Source organism: Rosa rugosa, chromosome 5 (assembly GCF_958449725.1).
Source record: "Rosa rugosa chromosome 5, drRosRugo1.1, whole genome shotgun sequence".
Lineage (NCBI taxonomy): Eukaryota > Viridiplantae > Streptophyta > Magnoliopsida > Rosales > Rosaceae > Rosa > Rosa rugosa.
This window is the reverse complement of record NC_084824.1, coordinates 48864081-48888333: the sequence shown is the minus strand read 5'-3', so window position 1 is coordinate 48888333 and position 24253 is coordinate 48864081. Positions and strand designations below refer to the sequence as shown.

The 24253-nt window shown below is 39.8% G+C and overlaps 1 protein-coding gene and 2 long non-coding RNA genes across 7 annotated transcripts; 2 read left to right on the top strand and 1 right to left on the bottom strand.

Annotated features, from left to right (window-relative positions):
- The first annotated feature begins 3782 nt into the window (after window positions 1–3782).
- On the top strand, window positions 3783–5020 carry LOC133708014 (uncharacterized). Its single transcript, XR_009845508.1, has 4 exons — window positions 3783–4006; window positions 4147–4208; window positions 4518–4615; window positions 4843–5020. It is a non-coding gene; the product is annotated as an uncharacterized LOC133708014 (long non-coding RNA).
- Window positions 5021–6323: 1303 nt separating this feature from the next.
- LOC133713084 (ferrochelatase-1, chloroplastic-like) lies at window positions 6324–8240 on the top strand. 5 transcript variants are annotated; one of them, XR_009847765.1, is made up of 8 exons: window positions 6325–6364; window positions 6478–6536; window positions 6692–6739; window positions 6880–6953; window positions 7449–7523; window positions 7600–7701; window positions 7802–7886; window positions 7979–8236. XR_009847765.1 is itself a non-coding variant. In XM_062139210.1 (7 exons), the coding sequence occupies exons 3-7, from the start codon at window positions 6696–6698 to the stop codon at window positions 8069–8071; spliced, it is 396 nt and encodes a 131-aa protein (XP_061995194.1). In that variant the 5' UTR covers window positions 6324–6364; window positions 6478–6536; window positions 6692–6695; the 3' UTR covers window positions 8072–8240. The 5 variants fall into 5 exon arrangements, 4 of the variants coding, with proteins under 4 accessions (XP_061995194.1, XP_061995196.1, XP_061995195.1 ...); XM_062139210.1 differs by lacking the exon at window positions 6880–6953 and having other exon boundaries at window positions 6324–6364; window positions 7442–7523; window positions 7989–8240; XM_062139212.1 differs by lacking the exon at window positions 6880–6953 and having other exon boundaries at window positions 6326–6364; window positions 7989–8235.
- A 6215-nt stretch (window positions 8241–14455) lies between these two features.
- LOC133707990 (uncharacterized) lies at window positions 14456–17265 on the bottom strand. The gene is made up of 3 exons (XR_009845478.1): window positions 16861–17265; window positions 16344–16405; window positions 14456–15245 (listed from the first exon to the last, which is right to left on the bottom strand). It is a non-coding gene; the product is annotated as an uncharacterized LOC133707990 (long non-coding RNA).
- Between the last annotated feature and the right edge of the window lie 6988 nt (window positions 17266–24253).

Sequence of the window (24253 nt, the reverse complement as noted above, 5' to 3'; positions counted from 1 at the left end):
AACGCTGCCCTACACGCCTCAGCTTCCCAATGTAGGGCTGAGCTTGCAAACTGCATTACTCTGGACCACACACCATGCACCGTACCAGCATGATCTCTGGCAACAACTCCTATTCCACCGTGCCCAGCAGTCCCTTTGAATGCCCCATCTATATTTAGCTTCAGTCGGCCTCTAGGTGGGAAGACCCATTATGCCTCTGTGCCTCCTTGAAAGGATGGAGACGCTGGTATTCCAACAGAAGCTGAGTGGACCATGCAGCAGCATGCATGGGATGAAAGGAAGTACCATTCCAAACGACATTATTCCTTTCTACCCAAATTGTCCAAAGGGTCATGAAAAACAAACATACCTGTTGCATGTTAAGCATCTCCACCATATCAAGAATCCAGCCACGTAATGAGGATGCATGATGATTTCTTGCACGTAGCCCAAGTTGACCATACAGCCAGAAGCATCCCACCACCGTACACTCCTTGAAGAGGTGCATATCAGTCTCAATTCCACATTTGCAGATATTGTTTTTATAGGGCTGTGGTTGAGATTTGTTGGTTTTCTAAGGTTTTGATTTATAGCAGTTAGTAATAGTTGGATTTTGCACGGAGGCATAATTTGCATCATATATGGACAGCATCAATCTGGGGTTACCCTTCACAAGATATACTGGCACCTTAAAAGTGGAGCAAGGACTTCTAGTTATATTGGGAAAGAACTTTGATGTTAATAAAGACTCCATGAATTGGTGGCAACTTCAAGGTTACAAGCAAACATATTGTACCTTAACAGCGGCGAGATTTGTGATAATCAGAGCAAGCTGGGGATGAGTCCCCTGCTATATGTGATGCATATATATATATATAGTTATATACTGTGATGTATATATTGTACCTTAACAGCGGCGAGATTTGTGATAGTCAGAGCAAGTAGGGGTGAGTCCCCTGCTATATGTGATGTGTGTGTGTGTAGTGTTCCCCTGTTCTTCCAAACCTTTCCTCTCAAAATAGAATATTCTTTGCTTAGTACTTCTAGCACATTAGAAAATGGGGATGATGGAAATTTTGATTTCTCAGATGCTCATGAAAATGTCTGACTGCATGTCTTTTCCATTGCAGTGATCAAGTAGGGTGTTGATGAACAGTTTGCACCAGATATAGCCATTGGCGAGTCACATAATGCTTGGGCTTCCCTGTTTAGAGACTTCGAATGTCAGCAGGCCCATATCTGATCAATATGTAAGTACTTGTAAGTTATAGTCATATAAGGATATATATATTCTTTTCCTTGTTTTGTAAGTAGAGGAGGTATTAAAACCATAACTAAGTCATAAGGTGCTGCTTGACCCAAAAAACATGTAATATGGTGCTGGTGTTGTACGCTGAGATTGTTTAGAGCTTATCCCATCCAAAATCTCTGTAGTAAAATTAACAGGATATTCAAAGATCAGCTTATTTTATAGTGACCTTAAACCGATTCTTGCTGAGCAAATTTAGAAAGTATTGGGAAGCATTGAAGTACCCTCAATTCAAATACCAATACATTCTCATTTCTGCATGTAGAAAAACTGATACATTCTCAACTCTGTTTAATGCTTGTAGTTGTCTGCATTCAAAGCAGTTCTTGATCATTACTGTGACTAGAATTTGAACCTGTTCAAGCAGCGTACTCACTTAACAACTTTCTCACTTAACAAAGATAATGAAATTAAATAAATAAATGCATTAAGAGAGGAAAACAAAATAAGGACAAGTTTCCTTAAAAATAAGAGAGGAAAACGTTCTTCTTGTTCAAGTAAAACCCTAATTTGTGTTTGGCCCAAACTCTAGGTTACTTGACCTAGTGGTAATAGGGTTTAATTAGAAGAATCTAGAGATTATCTTTCCTTGTATGATTCAGACTCTATGCATTGTAATCCTCTATATAAAGAGGCCCATATTATCAATGAGAATACACAGTGATTTCCTCTCAATTTCAGTTTCTCTACAACACGTTATCAGCACGAAGCCCTAACCCTGAAACAAATAGCCAAACCCTGATTCAAGAAGCTAAAAACCTTGAATCCGAATACAAAACCTTGAAGCATTTTCTGCCTCCACCCCACACCTTGAAGAACTCGATTCCAGGAATCCAGAACCGGCGGCGGCACCCCAAGAACCGGCCGGAAACCTACCGAACCGGCCACCGGAAGCTCCATACAACTCGCAGCAAATATTCCACCGGTTCACCATCTTCCAGACCTCCAATTTCCACCAAATTTTGATAGAAGAAGCCCACTGATTTGAAGTTTCAGGAACCGGAAGAAAACGTTCAAAAACCGGCCTAAAACTACGTGAACCGGCCATCTGAGCATCTGCGTCTTGAACCGGCAGAAAAGAAGAAGAGAAGAAAAGAAAAAGAAAAAAAAAGGGGGAAAGGAAAAGAAGCCCAGAAGCCCAAGAACCCCAAGACAGAGGCCCACTGACGCAAGGCCCACCGCCATGTCAGCTTCCAGGACCCACTGCCACATCAGCTTCAGACCCCACTGCCACATCAGCACCCAGGGACCCACTGCCGCGTTAGCATCAGGACCCCACTGCCACGTCATCACGGACCCCACTGCCACGTCAGCTCGGTCAGCAGTCAACGGTCAACAGTCAACGACCGCCAATCAGATTTCCGGCGACTTTTCCGGCCATTTTCCGGTGACTTTTTCGACCACTTTTCCGGTCAAATTTTCCGGCGACCTATTTCGAGGTATTTTTTACTAAACGTTCCCGTTTTTTTAGAGTTTTTAATTCAATTTCTCTTCTTTTTCGGGGACTTGCAACCTCCCTTCTTCTACCCCCCCTTTTCTTCTTCATAGGGGAGACCTAATTAAGTCGAACTGTGGGGGTTCGTGCTCACTCCAAGCTTGGAGCTTGTTGAGATCTCCAAACTTAGAGTTTGTAGAGAATTTATGATTGACCACTTGCATCATTGTTTCGATCTAATCCAATCCCTCTTGGAATCGAATTTCTTGGAAGCGACTACGCTTATAAATTTTATATGTTTTCGTGGTAGCTTTTTCCGCTCCGAAACTAACCATTTTCTTGTTCTCTTTCAGGATGAGTAACCTGAACAAATTGGACTTTTCTCCATTGGGAACAACTGGCTCTGAATATCACAGGTGGGTTCGTGATATCCGCTAGCATCTCAAGGCCGATGGAATCTTGAATACGATTCTCAAGCATAGCCAGGACGTGCTAACTGTTGAGCAAGCTCAAGCTTTGAAAGCAAATAGAGCAGCCTTAGAGGCAAATAAGGCGAAAGCCATCATCCTAATGACTCGTCATATGGATGATTCGCTCCAGTACGAGTGTATGAATGAAGAAGACCCCAGAAGGCTGTGGGTTTCACTCGAAGAAAGATTTGGCAACCACTATGCCAATAATGCCTTCAGACGACACATTTCAGACGACAGAATTTTTGTTTTCTGTCGTCTGAATCTTTTAAAATTCTTTAGACGACATATAAATTAATTGTGTAGTCTGAATAGCATGAGAATCTATACTATTTCAGTTTTTTCATCTTTTTAGTAAGTTAGAAAATTAAGACGACAGATATCTGTCGTCTGAAAGAACTGATAAATTCGCAATGAAAAAGTGGAAAGTTAGGACAACATTTATATGTCGTCTGAGTAAACGGAAGACAAGTCGAAAATTAAGACAACATTCATATGTCGTCTAAGTAAATGGGAAACAAACCCTAATTAGTAATTAATCTATAGTATTCCCAGTTCCTTCCCTTAGCTAAAACAGAAAAACTCGGGCTTTCCCACTCATTTTGCTAGGACCTTTCCCTTAGCTGAAAAAAAAAAAAAAACCAACCCTAGATCTAAAAACACAATTGCCGCCTCTCACTCTCAGTCAATCTCTCCCTCGCACGCTCTCACACTCTCATGAACCTCAATCCCTCAATCCACCCTCAATCCCTTTCACCCTCTCCAGTTCACACACACTCCCATCCTCCTGCGATTCCGGCAAAGCAAGTTTGGGTATGTCGTCTGAGTAATTTTCAGATTCCCTCTTTACCCATATCAAATTCCCTATTCGTTTCATTACAACAGAACAAAAAGAACAAATGGGTTTCCTCTACTTCAGCTCTCCTTGACCTAATTTCTTTATATCAACGTAGATAGAAGCTTGAGGACTGAACCCCAACTCCAAAATCAAGACCAGAGAAGCTTCGACTTTCAGGTACTCTCTTCTCTCCCTAATTTTCAATTGGTGGGTGTTCAAATTTATGGGTGTATGGTAGGGATTAGTGTTTATATTTGTGGGTACTGTTGAAATTACTTCCTCATGCTCTTGTTCTTGGAAGAGAGATCTCCGGTCTTGAACGAGCTCGTCAAGTACTATAGGTTCCCTTTAAATTTTCTTCTTTGCACAGAATCAGGCGAATCCAAATGCATTTAATCATTTAAGTGTTGGGAAGCACTATTAGTTTTACTAATTCAGTCACAATTAGATGACTAAATGATCCCAGTTTGATGAGTTTTTTTGTAGGGTTGATTTTAAATAGGACCTACAGAAGAGACATTTCAAATCATGAGATCACAATTTGGATGGTCCTCACATGTTGTCCTCAGAGCCTTCAAACTTAGGTCCTAACCAGATCATCTCGGTGTTTCTGCATCTGTATATGTATGCTTCACACGCACGCACACGCACAAATACGCATATATATATATATATATGTGTGTGTGTGTGTGTGTGTGTGTGTGTGTGTGTGTGTGTGTGTGTGTGTGTGTGTGTGTGTGTCTATCAGATGCAAGTCATTGTGCTCCATTAGTCATTGTATTGTTCTCAGTTGTACATCTTTGTGTTGTAGGGGCAGGGCATGTTGCTGGTGTACAGACGATTATGAGTGCTAGGGTTCCTATAATCAAGCTTGTAGACTGTGGAACCGGAATTGAGTGTGATTTATCAATTGAGAACAGGGATGGCATTGTAAAATCCCAGATAGTCTACATAATATCTAGAATTGACGGAAGGTTTCGGAAACTGAGTTTTATGGTAAAGAACATATAACTCATGTCTGATTTCTGATGTTTGACTGTATAAAAGTAGCACTTTCTCCTTTACTGTTTACCCGACAGTCTCAATTTATCTTGCTAAGTTCACGACATGTTGAGTCTAACACTATACACGTTTTAAAACCCCATTTATATCTACTACTTGTTTTCAAAGAAACACTCGATATATATATATATATATATATATATTTTTTTGTGCTATGCTTTGTTAATAGCGTCCATGCATTTTTAGTTTGCCTTTTGATTATGTTTCTCCTTTTGATATCAGGTTCTTAGACATAATTGACATGGAGGTTTTTTACTAATTAGATGACATGCATGCTAATGTTGCATTATAGTAATAAGAAAAGAAAGTCTAAAAGAAAAGTTTAGGCCATGGAGAACACAAAAGGTACTGAGAGGGAGATAGGGACTCTGTCACTAACTGGAAATTGTCGGTTGCCTGCTGCTGCTGATGCTTCTTTATTGTATTTCTGCAAGGAAGAGAACATTTGACGAAGCTAACTTCACCCGGTACCTTTAACAGCACCAGGTTATGAATTTTGACGTCTATGATCTGAATTTGTTTAACCTTTTGATTTGGGTATGGGTTTTTAGTGTACTATTGTGTTCAAACTAGTTGGAATTGAAGTGATTTGCAACAAACCAAGTTTCATAGAATTGTTGTTCTTTTGGAACTATTTGTGGCTCTCTGTTTGATTATTCATGTTCCTGCAGCTGAAATTCCGTATCTAACATTTCGACATGAACCTCCTGAAGGGCAAGATCTCATACTCAATTTAGTGGGCATTTGACCAGCCTCTCAGCTACCTGCGAATCTATCTCGCCGATCTATGGTATCTGTCTAATCTAGGGTTTCTAATCCATATTCCAGATTTGGTTACTTTTTTCTTTTTGTTCGTATTTTTTCTGATTTAGGGTTGTATGATAATTGTTTGATGAGTTTAGCTGTTCGGATTCCAAATTTGAGTTGATTGTTAAGTCTGTTTTGTTCCTTGATGGATTAGTGGAGATGATTGACATGTTGGTGTCTGAATTTTAGGGATACTGGTATTGGGATGATGAAGGAGGAACTCATTGACTGCCTTGGTACCATTGCTTAGAGTGGTACTTCAAAATTCTTGACGGCTCTGAAGGTCTCTCTCATAATGCATTGTTTTGCAGTCTACTGAATCTTGTTTTTGTTTATTGATGCTTTTGAATCTGATCTTTGTGCTTATATCTTGTTTGGAAAATAAGGATATTGGTGCAGACAACGGTTTGGTTGGTCAATTTGGTGTTGGGTTCTATTCTGCTTTTCTTGTTGCTGACAAGCAGGTGCAGTTTTGGTTTCACACTTTTTTTAGTCTTATGCCTTGTAAAAACTATCAGCTCATGGTTGAGCTTCTAGTCTGGATGACTGTCTTGAGCAGTAGCTCTTATGTGATTAGGGTAGAAACTGATCCAGAAAATATCATTAGCCGGGACGCAGATCAAACTATATTTAAGGGTACCTTACCTCCTTCATTTCTTATTTCATGACATTTGTTCATTTTGCATGTGCCTGTGTTGTTTGTTGGCCAATGAATGTGTGTCCAGCTATTTGTTCAGTTCTTTTTTTCAACACTATGTCTGGATGGCCATCTTATATTTTTCTTCTTGCAGCTTGATGACAAGTATGAGTTCTCAGAGCCTGCCCGGATCCAGAGTTTGGTAAAGAATTACTCGCAAATTTTTCCAACATCAAATTTTTCTAAAAGAACTGTTGTATTATTCACTAAATCACTGTACAATTTCAATCTTGCTACATCTCTTTTGTTATAACTACTGGCGCCGGACCTTCTTTTTTGTAGGAAGCTCACAGACAAAGTTGCAGTTGCTGGCTTCTTTGTTGTGGCTTCTTTTGCAGACATTATTTATTTATAATGTCAGTGATATCACAAGTATTTAATTATGTGGGATTATTGAATTTACATACAAGTTTCAGATACTTACTGGGACTCTCATGTTGAGCTGTTTGAAGTTAATGTTTGTGGATTTGGAAAGACAAACTCCTAGACTGGTGTCTTGCACAACATGAACTTAATACGACTTTAAATAGTGGATTGTGGAACAATTGCTGCTACAATAGTCAAGTTTCTGTTTTCAGATTACATGGTCTTTATTTCCTTACCTTCATTTTTTTCCCCTGAAATAGACTTGTAGAATTGGCATGCATTGGATTCCTCCTTTGGTTTTTGTTTATACATTTAGATTTTGCTGTTATATTGAAGTTACATTTGTTATCTATTTCGAATGCAATTGTTGGAAAGGTAAAAGTTATTAGAACCTATTGTTTGTTTATTTGTCTTTAGTTTTTATAATAGTGCTTTTGTGTGAGGACCATATTGATGTAGTTAAATTAATTAATTATAGTTTGCAGGGGTTGATGTTAAACAAGGAAGGGTATGCTTCTATAGGAGGTGGTTCACCCTTGCGTAAGATGACAGATGAGCAGGTAGATATAATGCGGCTTAGTCTGTTCTGTTCATGAATTTTTGTGCTAAAAAGTTTGTTTACTACGTGATATACAGGCAAATGCACTGAAAATGGCTTTGGAATCAAAGGACATGCCGGTGAATGTCTATGTGGGAATGCGGTACTGGTTCCCGTTCACTGAGGAAGCAGTTCATCAAGTGAGTGTTCTAAGTCTTGTAGAAATAATGTGTAATGACTAGGTTGGTTGTAGAAAATATACTGTCCATCAGATAACCAATGAAGTTTGCATTTTTGCAGCTTCGGGACTCAACAAATACATGTAACCCTTTATATGACTGCAATTGCTTCCCAGTCCACTTTGGTGCAAAAACCTATTGTCAAGGTACTTAACTTACACTTTGATGCATGAGAGGCCTTTCAGTATTGAATAAATTGGTCTAAGTTCATCGCCTTCGTTTGATGTAACAATTGCAGGTCTTACTAGAAAATGGCCTGGAGGTTAGGTTATCAGGGTCAGGAGTAACAGGGAGCCCTCCTACAACAGTCACCCACAATGTTGAATATTGATTGGAGATGTAGGGTTATTCTTTACTGCAGTGCGTACTGATATCCAATTTATGCTACTGATGGAAATGTACTTTGGAAATGTACTTTGGTGGGTTAATTTATGCAATGTACTTTGGTGGGTTAATTTATGCAATGAGGAATTGATCTTATAATTAATCTGCCTTTTTGATGACTACTGTACAGAAACGCGAAGTTTTATTTTCTATCAGACAACATAAAACTGAAGTTCAATTGATTATCAAACAACAGAAACGCGAAGTTTTATTTTCTATCAGACAACATAAAACTGAAGTTCAATTGATTATCAAACAACAGAAATGCGAAGTTTTATTTTCTATCAGACAACATAAAAACTTAAAACTGTGGTTGGAATACAAAACAGACGACATAAAAATAAAGTCTTACAACTATTTAGACGACAGATGAGCATAATTTACCCAATTATAAGTGATTTACAAACAACAATTAAATGTCGTTAAAAATGCATTCAAACAATAGATTGTCAAACAAGTCTTTATTTTGGTAACTTCAGACAACATATATATGTGTTCTTATTTGTTTTCAGACGACAGAGGTTTTATTAAAACTGTAGTTTGTACCTCATTTCAACAACATTAATATGTCGTTGTATGTGATTAATAACTACAGAAAGTTCCAAATCCTTCAAAGTTGGGTTGCTCAGACGACAGAGCCTTACGAAACTTCTGTAGTCTGAGTGAGAACAGACGACAGAGGATATCTGTCGTCTGATGCCATAAGAGATGACAGCTGGATAGACTACAGATAATTTGCATATCAGACGACAGATATCATTTGTCGTCTGAAGCTATTATTGGCATAGTGAACGTCCGTGACTCCCTGCTTCCTGACCTAGAAGTGAGATGGCATAGCCTCCGCTTCTGTGATTTCAAGTCAGTTCTTGACTACAACTCGGAAGCACTTCGCATTAAATCCTTAATGGAATTCTGTGGTAAAGAGATCACAGATGCGATGTTGATTGAGAAGACTCTCTCTACCTTCCTCGTCTCTGCATTGATGGCTGCTAAGAACTATCGAATCGATGTTATTGCAGGACGGATCACAAGATTTCATGAGCTCATTGGAGCTATGAATGTAGCTGAAAAGCATGACAACATCCTTGTGAAGAACTATAATTCGAGATCCGTGGAAATATAGCATATTCCGGAATCCAATTATAGTCGCGCCCCTAAGAGAAGGCGCCAAGAGCGAAACCCTAACCTTAGGGATACTTCTGGATGTTTTGGTCCATATAATCGCTCTACTTGGGAAGGTAACCGCCAATATAGGCGAACACGGAACCGAAGAGGTCAACGTGGAAAGAGAGAGGGAGGCAACGCCTCTGGCCATGTTGGTGGCGCCACCAACACTAAGAGCCATCTAAATGACGCTTTCAAAGCGCCTCAATCAATGGAGTTTGAGCAAAGAGATGTATGTTCTAGATGTGGACTGTCTGATCATTGGGCACACATTTGTAGAGCTCGTGAAGAAATTGTCACCTCCTACAAAGCATATTGTGAAGCAAGAGAAGCTCACTATGTGGAACAAGAAGATCAAGAAGATGATCTAGAGTGAAGGGTTCAAGACTACAAATCTGGCTGGGATCAATAGATCGCCAATTCTATTTAAGTCTTTATTTTCCAAGAGATGTAGGCAATTGCCATATCATTTTTGTAGTAGATGCCAATGCTTTTGTCTTTCTTCAAAGTAGGCGTACTCAACGTAAATGTGATGTCTAGGAAGGTTTTGAGATTAGTGGTACTTAAGCGAGCCTTGCTCCACCGACATCTCTTTACTCACCTGGTCACATTTATTTTGGAATTACCGAAAGAAGTTAGACGACTACCATTGTTTTGCATTAGCTAGCATTTGGATTAGATTCTCCTAATGATTAAGAGACAATGATGTACTTCGTTGGCTTATGAATAAAATTTTGAGTTCTTTTCATTATGACTCCATTTTGATTCATGAGCATGTTACTTTGTGACTACGATGGCTGGGCCATCAAGAATTAATTCAAGGACATGGAATAGCCCAAGTTCCCCTTGCCAAATGACACCTTGATTACTGTCATGGATACTCTCTACGCTCCTAGGGCAAATCGTACCTATGAATAGCCAACGGATTCCATGCAGAAACGCATGTAGAGAACGGAAATGAGTTCCTTTGCAATACCTCTAATGATTGCGAACAAAGGCGCATCTTAGAGAAGTTTATATGTCTCTCTAGTGGACTCTATTCGAGCTATTAATCCAATAAAAGTTATGAGAGAAGATCTCTTGGATTTAGACACATATTGGCTTTGTCATGACAGGATAGGTCATCCTAGTCATGATATGATGATCCGTCTATTAAACACTTCACACGGATATCCATTCTTCAGAGTGAGAAGAAGCTAGAATCGAAAATTGATTCCAGGACTAAATTAGACAGCAGCCACCGCAGCATCTGGTGCTGCAGCTGTCTTGGGACGCCATAGGGCCGCCCAAGTCCCTCGTGATGACACCATAAGTGGCGCCAACCATGGGCATGACGCCATGGTTGTTCCTCCCAGTGGCCATGACGCCATACATGCTATTTCCATGGCCCCAACGCCATGATGAGAGATGTAGTCACATATTTTGCTTCTAATAGCGTTACAGACGCTTAGGCCCGACCAAAATCCTCATTGGTTGATTCTAAGGCCTCTCGCTCATTTTACAAAGCCTGTTCCTTAGGGAAATTAGGACTGAGACCGTCCTATGCAAAAGATATGACAATACTCATTATGTTCTTACATAGAATCCGTAGGGATTCTCTAGACTGATTCACCCAACTTGCGGACGTTTAAATATCTCATGATGTTGGTTGACATGCAAACACGCTGGTCACGTGTTGTGCCATTGTCCACTTGTAATGCTGCTTATGAAACACTCCTAGCACACATCATATGACAACGGGCTCACTTCCAGAATCATCCTATTCAGTCAATTGGATTTGACTATGCTAGTGAGTTTACATCGAAGACTTTCGATAGTTATTGCATTTGGGACTGATGTTGGACATCATATTCCAATGAGCACACCCAAATGTTTTCGCGGAAACGACTACGATGGTAGTCCGGACATTGGTAATGCGTACCAACCTCCTTATATCCGCTTGGGGTGATGCAATATCACATGCAGCTATGCTAATTCGTCTACGACCCACTGCCACTCAATCTACCTCTGCGTTACAGCTAGTGACTGGGTACAAATATCGTACTTACGCATATTTGAGTGTGCCATTTATGTGCCAATTGCGCCGCCACAGAGTTCTATAATGGGTCCTTACAGACGAATGAGCAACTTAGTTGGATTTGAGACTCCAACAATCGTCCGCCACTTAATGCCCTTGCATGGCGATCTCCTTACCGGTAGATTTGCGGATGTCACTTTGATGAGACAGTCTTCCCGTCGTTAGGGGGAGATAAGAACACAGATGTTCAGCAGGAACGACAGGAATTGTCGTGGCCTGTCCCCACTATGTCTCATCTCGATCCCTACTAAAGTGACGAGATCACACAAATATGCTGCAAACATGCCTGCAAGGATGGACGTCCCTACGAGAGGATGTAGCGCCACCCTACACAGAGGTAGGCATGGCGCCAATGCCAAAGAGAGTGGCACTCTGGCGTTATAGGCCATGGCCCCAGCTAGGATGCGTGGGAGGCCCGTGAGTTCGAAGGATACTTTGGCACATTCCAATCCTTTGATTATCGACACTCAAAATCCTTCTCATGAGAATCGTCCGGGTTATGGTTATCGTTGGGGGACGCCTCAACGTTAGAACCCTATTCCTGAGAATATAGAGCTCTATGAAAATTACACTAGTGTACATGAGACGTGGGATAGAAACTCCATCATAATTGATGATGTAGTTGAGCATGAGTTTGTTGAGTAAGATGATATCGAACCACGCTCTGTTGATAAATGAATGCCAACGTAGAGAGATTTGGCCTAAATGGAAAGATACGATCTAGATTAAGATGGATTCTCTAACGAAGAGGAAGGTTTTCTGAGCTAGTAATGCCAACACCTCCTGACATAAAACCTATTGACTAATGGGTCTTCGTTAGAAAGCGTGATGAGAAAAAGAGATGACAATCTCTCCTTATGGGGCAAGGCTTCTCAAAAAACGCCCTGGAATCGACTACGATGAAACATATTCTCTCGTAATGGATGTCATTGCACTCCACTACCCTTTCAGTTTGGTAGTTTCCGAATAACTGAACATGCAGCTTACAAATGTGGTCACTACGTATCTCTATAGGGATCTAGATACGGAATATACATGAAGGTTCATGGTGAACTTCATTTACCCAAGTCAAGTGGTTCTAGACCACGGAGCGCGTTTACAAAGAGGTTGAAACGCTCACTAAAGTGACTACTTGATAGGGAAGGGATATGCCCACGCGTTTCCATAACAAGTTTCGGATTCTATCGCGGTTCATGTTGGACATGATCTTCATTGGAAGCCCTTAAAGAGTTAAGGAAAACCGCTGAACACTTGAAATCCGATTTTGAGATGAAGGATTATGGGAGAACACGATTATGTCTCGGTTTGGAACTTGAGCATTGTGTTGATAGATGCTTAGGCATTTTGACAAGGTCAAGCCTTCAAGCACCCCCATGATCGTCCGTAGTCTTAATCCTGAAAAGGATCCTCTTCGTTCGAAGGATGTGATCCTTTTCAGGATGACGACGAAGATGCGCTAGGGGCAGAAATGCCCTAGTTAAGTACAATAGGCGCATTATTGTACCTAGCTCAATGCACAATACCAGAAATCTCATTTGCCATGAACTTGTTAGCTAAGGTATAGCTCTACGCCAACACGACGCCATTAGGATTGGTGTAAAAGATATTTTTCGGTACTTGAGATGTACGATTGATATGGGCTTGTTCTATCCCTATAGAAAGATGATGGATTCGGACCCATCACACACCAGGAACGCCGCCAACACTGGCATGTGTCCATTATCCCCATCACAAAACAACATGTGTTTTGGAAGGTTTTCCCAAAGTGGGTATCTCTCTGACCCATACAAAGGTCATTCCCAAAGTGGTTAAGTGTTCACCATGGGTAAAGACCATGATATCTTGGAGGTCTACAGAACAGACCCTAGTCGCTATGTCTTCGAACAATGCAGAGATCATTGCTCTTCACGAAGAGGTTCGTGAATGTATATGGATTAGATCCATAATTACGCATGTTCGAACAATTCAGGTTTGAAGTCTACCACATATGAGCCTACGAGCATTTAGGATAATGCTGCTTGTTTTGTATAAATGAAGCAAGGCTATATCAAAAGCGACAACACCAAGGATAATCAGCAACAACAGACTCTCCTCAAGATCAAAGTGAACTAGGTTCAATCTGAGGACAGTGTGGCAGGCTTGCTCACTAAGTCATTGCCTCAATTCCACTTTCGAGAAACATGTTGGTAGCATCGTTTGCGGAAGTTATCCGAACTCCCATGACTGTTGTCAACAGGGGGAGATGTTTACATGTATGGTCTCGAAACGTGAAGGGTGTGTAGTGCTCTTTTCCCCATTCGACCGAGGTTATTTTTGTCCCACTGGGTTTTTGTTACTCGGCAAGGTTTTTAATGAGGCAACGAGAGAAGAACCGCGTTTGGACAACACAAGGGGGACTGTTCAATTAAAACCAATTTGTGTTTGGCCCAAACTCTAGGTTACTTGACCTAGTGGTAATAGGGTTTAATTAGAAGAATCTAGAGATTATCTTTCCTTGTATGATTTAGACTCTATGCATTGTAATCCTCTATATAAAGCCCCTATTATCAATGAGAATACACAGTGATTTCCTCTCAATTTCAGTTTCTCTACAACACTTCTCAAATTGTTCATAATTCTCTTTACAAAATTCAATTGACATGTGCGGAGCACATGTTAAGGGACTAGTATTATCATATAAAAAAAAGAACTAGTATTATTTTACTTTCAAGTAAATCTCACGTACATCACCCCCACAAAAATATTGAAAATTCTTGTATACACGGTGTTGCAAGTCTACATACAACAAACATGCAATCTTAGCTGTCCATATGTGGGGTCAATTATTTATCACTCAAAATCGTCTAATCTCAGTGGTACGTGAGGTTACACGCCATGTACCCAAGACCTTCCGCAAAAATATTAGATAATTTCCTATACATCTTTGATAGAAGGATGTAAGCCCTTTATCGATAAAACTCATATTACACAATTGGAAGTTCAGCTGCAATAGCAACGGCTAGAAAACTAGGGATTGAAACATAAAAACAATCTTGCACAAAAGTACTACCATGTGCAGCTAACATATGGACAACTATATTTGCCTTTCTACTAACATAGCTAACTTTCAAAATATTTTGAGGAGCCAAGAGTAAACTCAGATCCTCATATAGTCGTCCCAAGGCCGAGGCATTAATGCTAGCTTGGGCAGCAAGTTGTCATTGCACCTTTTGTGCCTCAGTCTCCAAAAGAGCTGGAACGAAGCCATGATCAATTGCAAAGTTAATTGCATTCCTACACGCCAAAACTTCGGCATGTTCTGATGATATCAGTCCACGTAAAGGGCCTGCACCTCCAGCTAACATTGCACCACTTGAATCTCTAATCACAAAACCAAACCCGCCAGACCTAGTGTTATGATGAAAGGAGCCATCAACATTGATTTTTAACACTCCTGCTGATGGAGCCACCCATGTTTGCACTCTTCTTCTTCTAGCACTAGCCAGAGCAGAGTTGGTATTATGAACTCGAAACTCTTGTAGACGAGCGGCAACTGACAGGACCCGCCCCGGATTTCACCCCGAAATCCGAGTGACCCTGCGGGACCCACCTTAGAAGAAATTCTACCAAAAAATTTGGCAGAACTTCCCCTTAAAGTAGGCTACCCAAACCCTGTAGGAAAACATTTACACTTCTAAATCAACCCATCCTTATCCTCCTGGAGCCACCTGCTCCCCAAAACACAACTCCAATTTCAAGAATAACAGTCTCAACCCACATTACAAGATTACTAATAGAAAGGTAAATGAGGAAAACCTAATTCAAGGCACTCGCGGAAGCCATACTGTTGACTATGCCTCGACTCCATGTACGCCCGACCTCAACTAATTTCTCCTGCACACTGGGCATTTGAAACCGAAGGGCCCAGGGGAAAGTACATAAAAACGTTAGCGTGAGTGGACAAAAATAAACAATTTAAAACCAAATGTATTTTATACTTTCCCACATTTATTTCTTTAAAAATCCCGATGCATGCAACAATTTAAAGAAACACAACTTTAGTTCAGCTCAAGAAAACCGACTAGCCCCGCTAGCCACAACCAAGCAAAGAGGAAAGAATTCTGATACTCAAGAAAATAAGACCAGCCCCGCTGGTTAAGGGAATCGGACTAGACCCCGCTAGCCCAGCAATAATATAATGAGTAGGGGAAGATGATAGCCATACGAATAAGCCACTCAGGCTTGGGTGATAGCCTCCCAGGCTAAAGAACTCCCATAACTCCCGTAATATACCCTTACGCCACTAAGTGTAGCGATAGGATACTGGGCTACAGAATTACTGTCACAGAGACAGTAACCTGCGCCACAAAGGCGGAAGGGCTACGGTGATCCCATCACCGCGCCACAAAGGCGGAAAAATCAATGCTAGCATGATAAAATCACCCCTCAGTATGGCACAGGGAAACATAACCGAAAACCAAGTAAATCCATAAATACATAAGGCTTCCCCAACTCTCGCAAATGAATTTCCAACGACGTGTCCCACACGCCAAGAGTATCATCATGATTCGAAACAAAACCAATTCCAAAATCATCATCGAGGCATTCCCAATGCCAAAACCGAAAGTCGATAAACAAACAAGAAATAATTCCATCGAAATCTCATTTCGAAAATCTTTCGGAGATCTCAAATCGGTGAATGAAAAATAAATATGAAATTCCGGAAATCACCTCGGAAAAGAATTCATTGAAAATCACAATATCAGAATTTCAAATAATAATTATAATCAATTTCTGAAAATCAATTCATATTCTCAAAAACAACTCATAAATCCAAATTCGAGCATACTAAGTTCATATCCGAAACTCATGAAAAATCAATGTCAAATTATAATCCAAGACAACATATCATGCTCGATAAATAAAACGATAATTAAATAAACCAATAATTTCAAAATAAATGCATGCATCATTTACTTAAAAACAAAAGTCCACTCACAGTACTATTCCGACGATCACGTATACGAGTTCCTTCATCGAGCCAGGGCTCGGTACGACATCCTGTACACGATTATATTCCGTGAATAATTATTCAACAATTTAATATAATTCCTAAACTCAATTCCTCATAAATTACATCTCCCATTCTCCTCGGATTCAGCCCAAATTATACCACTAATACCAATTCGTTAATTTAAAGGTTCCAAAGCAGAACCGAGAGATATCCGACGGTCGGATTCTCGTAATTCGATAATCGAAACCCTAAACTTCAAAAATTCATAATTAATTCCTAGCTTCTCCAAAAATCACCAAACTTCACATACAAGCTCTACAACATTTAGAGAATTTAACTAGCTAAAAAAAATAGAATTTAAATTACTGTTTAAAAGTCACCACTGTTCACGCATGGCACTGTTCATGCCCGGCCAACTCCTCATCCGGCCACCAAATTTCAACCACATAATCATCTCAACATTCTAAGCATTTTTCATAACTGTGACCAAGTGAGAAAATACCTTCAAGTGCTCCAATTTTGCCGATGAACACAAACCCGAAAATCTCCAAACCCACCAATTTGGAAATCCTTCAAATTCACCTTCCAAACGTGGAAATTTCAGCTAGAAGTCTTGAGGGAAGATGATCAGTGACTCGAGGCGCTCCTAATAGAACAAATTTTCCCGCCGGAAATAGCCGAAAACTGGAGAATTTCACCGGAGAAGCAAATTACTACAGTAACAATGATTGCATAAATTCGGGGTTTTCCGGCCAAATCACCGATACCCACTGATACCATCGTATAGAGGAGGAAGAGACGGTCCAAGGACAACTGGAATCACATCAATCGGACGCCGGACGGTGAAGAAATCGGAAAAAGAAAAAGGGAGGGCGACGCGGGGAAGAGGAAGAGGAGAGAGAGAGAGGGTCAGGGTAAGTTCTGAAATTGGAACTTACCTCGGTAAGTTTCCTTATATATAGAGAGTTACCATAAACAGTAAATTCACATTTTCACTTATAACTTTCACATATGAACTCCGATTTTTACGCACCACATATGCACGCGCTCGGTTTAACGTCCTCTACAACTTTCATGAAGGAAATTTTCTCAAATTTTGACCCGAACAAAAAGTCAACTTTTAGGGCCACTAAAAATACCGAAACGATAGTAAAAGTGAAAATAGTTGTCGTTTACTGTCCAAATGACTAGTAAACGGATAAATTAAGATACGGGACGTTACAGCAGCTCTAAGCAAAACATCACAAGCCAACACACTCTTCCCCTCCCAGACATCACAAGCCACTTTACACCTTTCTTTCCAAATACTCCACAGTAAGAAAATCAACACACCCAACTCTGTAAGAGATAATGTCTTCACACAGTAAGCAAACCATGTCAACAAATCGCAATCTGCTACTTGTGGTTCAAAACATGTCCTCCTCAAAATCTCATGGCCATGCAGCACCTGCCTCGTAAAAGGGCAATCTCTACACAGGTGTAAAGTGGACTCACTGCTGCCTCCACTAGGGATGGCATTTTAACCCATGGGTATGGGTACCCGTGGGTAATTATTCTGTTTGGGTATTTTTTCACGGGTATGGGTACCCGTTTAAGAATTTTGGGTGGGTATGGGTAGTTTATGAAATACCCATTATAGAAACGGGTGGGTATGGGTTTTACCCACGGGTACCTAAATTTTACCCAAACCCTATTCACTCCTCTTCTCCTCTTTGAGTCTCTGCGATTCTTCTTTCTCCTTTTAACACAGCAATCTCGCCAGAGATTGGCTACTCTGGCATCTAGGGTTGAGGACGTGGTGGATTTCGTCGGCAGAAGGCGAGGTGGAGTTCGTCTTTCTGTGAATTTCAATCGCCGCCGGAGCTAACTTCAGCCATTGTTTCTCCTCTCTCACAGTCTGGTTGATTTCTAGGGTTCTATTCCATCTCAGCTCTCACCAACTTCGAACTCGTACACAGATTTCTCTAAGGTAGTGGCTTCCTTCTCTCTTATATATGTATCTATTGTCTCTATATATGCAATTTGCAATGCTTGATTTGGACTTGTGAATCAGAAATGGTGGATGTTTTAGGCTTAGAATTAACGAAGTGGTTATGCCCGATTAAATTTTCAACGATTTGGGAAAATGGGATAAGAGTTTTTCAACCAAAACTTTCCAGTCGAGTATTGAGCCAATTGTAGGGGAATTGAGTTTTCTGAAAGAGAAAGTGAATCTGAGAGAGAATGAAGGAGAGAATGGTAGTGATGGGTGTCAGGATTGATGGTATGGAAACTTTCTGATTCTGGTTATCACTTCTTGATTGCTATTATGAATTTATGATAGGTACAATTATATTTTTCATCAGAGAATAGGAATCCATTATTGCTATTACAATTGTTCTCTGGAGGAACATGGTTCTTAGTTGAGTATTATTGGCCAAATGATGCTTAGCTGAACCGATTGGACAATGACTTTGAATGGGCTCAATTTTTACCAGAAGCTCCAAAACCTTTCTCTCTGGCATTTTAGCCGACAAGTTATCTGCTTAATTACATTCCTAGTGCAGTGGTGCCCTGTCCATTTTAAGCTTAATTTATAAATATTGGAGTATTACTTTATAAATTAAATGCGTTTTGGTGTCTAGGAATGTAGTCTTCTGCCCTATAATGCCATGTACATATATATCCCAGTGCACTAACACACCCTCACCATCTGTATATTTTTTTGTTCTTCTTTCTGTTTTCATTGAAACGTATATTTTACTTCTTGCAGCATGGAAGATGTGTCATATAGCTGTGCTAATAATGACATAATGGATGAGGATGTAGAGCAAAGCATTCGACGCAAAAGAAGGAGGAAAGCACCAGTATGGGACAATTTTGAAGTACAAATGATCAGGGGGGGAGAGAAAGCAATTTGTAAGCATTGCGGCAAGATCCTAAGTGCAAAGTCTACAAATGGAACTAGTTCCTTGAATTTACATGTTAAAAAAAAAATATTAGCAAGTATTTTAAAAAAAAAATCCCAGCTTTTAATAGCCTAAAAAAAAAAAAAAAAAACTGAAAATGGGTAAATGGGTGGGTATGGGTTTTACCCATTTAGAAATGGGTGGGTAAATACCCATACCCACGAATTATTTGATGGGTATTACACGCGAATTATTATTGGGTGGGTAATACTCGGTGGGTAATACCCAGCGGGTAATACCCAATGGGTACAAATGCCATCCCTAGCCTCTACCAACACGCAGCCGTGAGATTCTACCTGAATATGCCTTGTAGCTAACCTTTCCAATGATGGTAGAATATCATGACACACCCTCCAAGAAAAAACTTTTGCTGCATTAGGAACCAAAATCTTCCAAATCCTCTTCCAAAACCTCCCATTTACCGCAAGTGTAAAAGAACTACGACAAGAGGAATGAAAAAACGAAAACCGGTAAGCCGTTTTAACAGAAAACTCACCGTTTTTTTCCAACTTCCACACCAATCTATCAGGTATATTCCTACGACTGAGAGGGATGTTTAAAATGATCTCTGCCTCCTCCCTATCAAACAGCCTTCGAATCAGAGCATCATTCCAAACTCCTGTAGCTGAAATCAAATCACTAACTTTGCTAACTTCCCCTATAGCTGAAGCATTATTACTCGGCCTCCCAGTTTGCAAAGCAGAAATCCAACAATCTGACCATATGTTAACCTCCTCCCCATTACCTATCTGCCAACATGAATTCTCCTTCAAGAGGTCCCTAGTGGAACTAATACTTCTCCAGGAATACAAGGGAGAAGCATGGGGTGAAGCCTCCCAAAAAGAAGACTCTGGGAAGTACTTTGCTTTATAAATTCTTGCAATGAGAGAGTCCGGATAATGAATCACCCGCCATGCCTGTTTTGCTAGCATTGCCGAATTGAAATTTGTAGGACTCCGAAATCCCAATCCTTCTTCCTCCCTTGGATTACACAAAGCATTCCAAGTCTTCCAATGTATTTTCTTCTTATCCAAAGTAGTGCCCCACCAAAACCTGGCACACATTTGGTCCAAGTCCTCACAAAAATTCTTTGTCAACTGGAAAACACTCATAGCATAAGATGGTAAAGCCTGAGCTACTACCCGAATCAGTATATCCTTCCCCGCACCACTTAACATCTTACCCTGCCAACCATCTATCTTCTTGGCCAAGTTATCTTTAATATATTGGAAGGTAGCAATCTTTTTCCTCCCCACATAAGTAGGAAGCCCGAGATATTTCTCATGTGAAGCTACCACTTCAACCCCCATTAAACTAGAGACCTCCTCCCTCTTCTCTTCCGATACATTCTTGCTAAACACAACAGAACTTTTACTAAAATTAACCAACTGACCTGAGGCTTGCCCATATGTCTCAATGACATCTTGAATCTCATAACAGGTCTCCAAAGATGCATGAGCATAAAACATATTGTCATCTGCAAACAAAAGATGATTAACATAGGGAGCATTGTCACATACTTCGATCCCTGGCAAAAGTCCAGCATCCTGTTTCCTTTGCAGTAAAGCCGAAAACCCCTCAGCTCCAAGCAAAAATAAATAGGGAGATAAAGGATCTCCCTGTCTCAATCCTCTACTCTGACAAACATAGCCACACGGTTTCCCACGAATTAAGAAATAATATCTCACAGAACTGACACACTGCATCACCATTTCAATCCAGTCATGTGCAAAACCAAATCGAATCAACACCTTCCGAAGAAAGGAAACCCTGACTCCGGCGACGGCAGCAGCTCAAACAGGTCTTGTTTGATTCGTGGGAGCTTCTTCTTTCGATCCATGGTGGTGGTTGTGGACGATTTGCACCGGAGAAGAGTCAACTCACGGTGAACAGTAAATTTCCAGCTTGCAAGCTTGATTTCGGCAGATCTAGGCCGAACTGGCCAAAACCACAGGTATTAAATTGATTCTCGTAGTATAAACTCCATTTTGGACGGTTGGATTAATGTGGTTTTGAGTTTGGCCGACGGTGCCGATGGTGCACGTGCCACCGCCTGTGGCAGTGTTTGGCGGCGTGTCTGCCATGTCAGGGGCAGTTTCAAGTGTCAGTTATCATCTACTCGTCGATACGAGCATTTTGATATATAATACGTAATTTTTGGAGATCGTATGAATATGTTTGGGTTTTCACCGGTTTCGATTATCTCGGTTTTCGTTCTGTGAGGATCCGGCCATTCGATAGACTTGTAGTTTTGTTATATTGATCCTAGAAGTGTTCCGGAGACTTTGGGTGGTCTCAGATGAAGCTCCGCCTTGATTGGCGTTACTTTCATGGTTTTAGTTCAAATGGGGGTTCGAACTTTAATTCGCTTTGTGATTCGTGTACTAAGTTGAGACCTATTTTACTTAGGTGATTAACGGAGACTGTTCTGTACTTTATCTCAGCTGTAAGAGAAGATGTAGCGGGATTTAGAGGTGAGTAAATCTCACGAGGTTCATTTATGAACGAAATTACTTTATTATTTGAAATTATTTGTTTAATTGTTAAATTGTTTTCGGAAATAAATATTTATTTTAAATTATATGAACTTGATCGTCTACGGTTCATAGGTAAGTAAAATAAAGTTTTATTATAAAAATAATTTTTCACGGGTTTTGTATTTGTAAACTATATTTGGTATTAGTGGTATCCCTGAGTGGATGACTACGTGTGTGTATATATATATATATATTGGTGGAATTGCGTGTTCAGTTCACAATTGTTGTGCAATGTGATGTTGAGGAAAATAAATGAATTTGAAAATAAAAGACGGTTTTGTCGGCTTGGAGTTTTGAAAGAAGTAGATATGATTTTGGTGATGGTTTTGAGTTGAAAAAACAATAATTGAAAAATGATTTCGTTATTGTTTTAAGGTTGTTGGAGATGATGAAACAATATTATGTGTTAACCAGTGTGGTGATCTATGAGATGATCTGTGTGATGATTTTGCGTAAATGATGTGAGTTGTGGTTGTTGAGTGATTGGGGTTATCAATGGTAGGGTTGAGTACTGTGTATTGTTTTTAGTTTATTTCTATTATTGAATTGCTTATTTTCTTTCGTAATCTCCTGAACTAAAGTATATGCAATGTTTTCTGAATTGATTGGTTTTAATGTAATCTCCTGAACTAAATTATATGCAGGGATTACTATAATTTCTATTGTTTGATTTTAATGTAATCTCCTGAACTAAACTATATGTAGGGATTACTATGATTTTGGATTATGTCTTTTTGGTGATCTCCTGAACTAATTTTCTAAGCAATGATTACTGGTTTTATTTAGTTTAATTTGTGAGTGTAGTTGCGATTGAGACTCGTAGTGAGTTGAGAAATGTTTTATCATGTCGTTGTGGTGATAAATGCTTCCTGTCGAGAGGAAAGAAGAGTGATTTCTTGGTTTGTTGTTGAGATCTTAAATGATTTGGTTTGTCATGGTGGTGACTTGCGTTTTCCTAAAAGAAAAAGGAAATGATTTTGATTTTGGAAAATAATCATTCTATTGATTTTGTTGTCCTTGAGTCAGAAAGATGTTTTGTGATTATTAGGGTGTACTCACACGAGCTTGCAAAAGCTTACCGGGTTTGTTGTTTCAACTAGCTAGTTACCTGAGGTTGATAGATCAGGCACACAGAAATCCTGGAGAGAACTTGGGTCAGATGCCAAAGCAATGGAAGTTGTTATAGCAAGGCACGCTAACAATAGAAACTGCGAGGCCATTGGAACTTTGGAATAATTTTTTCTTCTTCTTTTGGACAAACTTTGTTTAAGCTTGGAAAGCAAGGAAACTTGATATAATTGTGGATTGAGACCAGCATGTGTCTCTGCATTTATAGAGAGAGATCATGGAGCCTTAGTGGTGTTCCGAACATGTCTAGCCTGGAAACATGTATGACAAGTTCTTCACTGAAAGTTTGTCATTACTTACCTAGGTTTATTTCAGGGGACGACAATTGTTGCCGGCATTGAAGTAGTTTCTTTCCATATATGACAATAAGCCACTTCAAACTTCTTTATAGCACCTCAGTCTCTTGCTGCACCTTTTATATTGGATAGATTTGTATCATTTTGAATCCGTTTAATATAGTCATCATTGTCTAATTCTTGCCTGTAGTTGCCGTATGGATTCATATTTATGGCTCATTCTACTAAAATTGATATCACTGCTATGGATGGACCGATACTGATATAAATAGCCTCTTCATTTTTTTTCTCTCCTAGTCTCAGTTCTTCAAACTATATGACAATGACTACTCTACGACTTCCCCATACGAATGTCACGCCTCGAATGTCGAATAAAGAAATTCGAATCCAAAACGCGATAACTTAACAAGCAAAAGAACACTGAAATTTTTTCATTTAAACTAAGCAACAAAACAAATCGAGCTCCCAAATGTCAATACTGACTCGTTCTTTAGAGTCATATATTACATTACAGAGAGTTTATAAATTAAACTGAACAACAATTCAATAAGTAAACATCTCCACCACACTCACTACATAGCGGAAGGCTAAAACTAAAGTATACTTCTACTTCCACGCTACGACAGCAACAAGGCCTCAGCTTCGACGAAGGTTACTCGTTACTTTGACCTGCATAATAATTCCTACATCATGGAATAGCGCACCTGAGATCGAAACTACATCATTTCAATCCCAATCAGTTGCTACACACTATTTATTTTTGTCAAACCCCACCCAGATGAAAAGTTAAAAAAAATATATATATTGCAAACAGAATTAGAGACGCAAATTTTCGCCCCTAATTCTTTTCATCCAAAATTTGAAATTCGACGCAACTAACCGCTTAAATTTTATTTATTATTTACAAAATCTAAAATGCATAGGAGACAAAATTAGATTTCGTCCCCAATTAAATTTTGGAAGAGATAGTTTTTGTCCCTAATTGA

Excerpts from the sequence above, each read along its gene's own strand:
- LOC133713084 (XM_062139210.1), top strand. The coding sequence starts at position 6,696 with ATGACAAGTATGAGTTCTCAGAGCCTGCCCGGATCCAGAGTTTG. Across the intron at positions 7,524-7,599 it reads GTAAGATGACAGATGAGCAG|GCAAATGCACTGAAAATGGC; the intron begins GTAGATATAATG and ends CGTGATATACAG. Across the intron at positions 7,702-7,801 it reads CTGAGGAAGCAGTTCATCAA|CTTCGGGACTCAACAAATAC; the intron begins GTGAGTGTTCTA and ends GCATTTTTGCAG.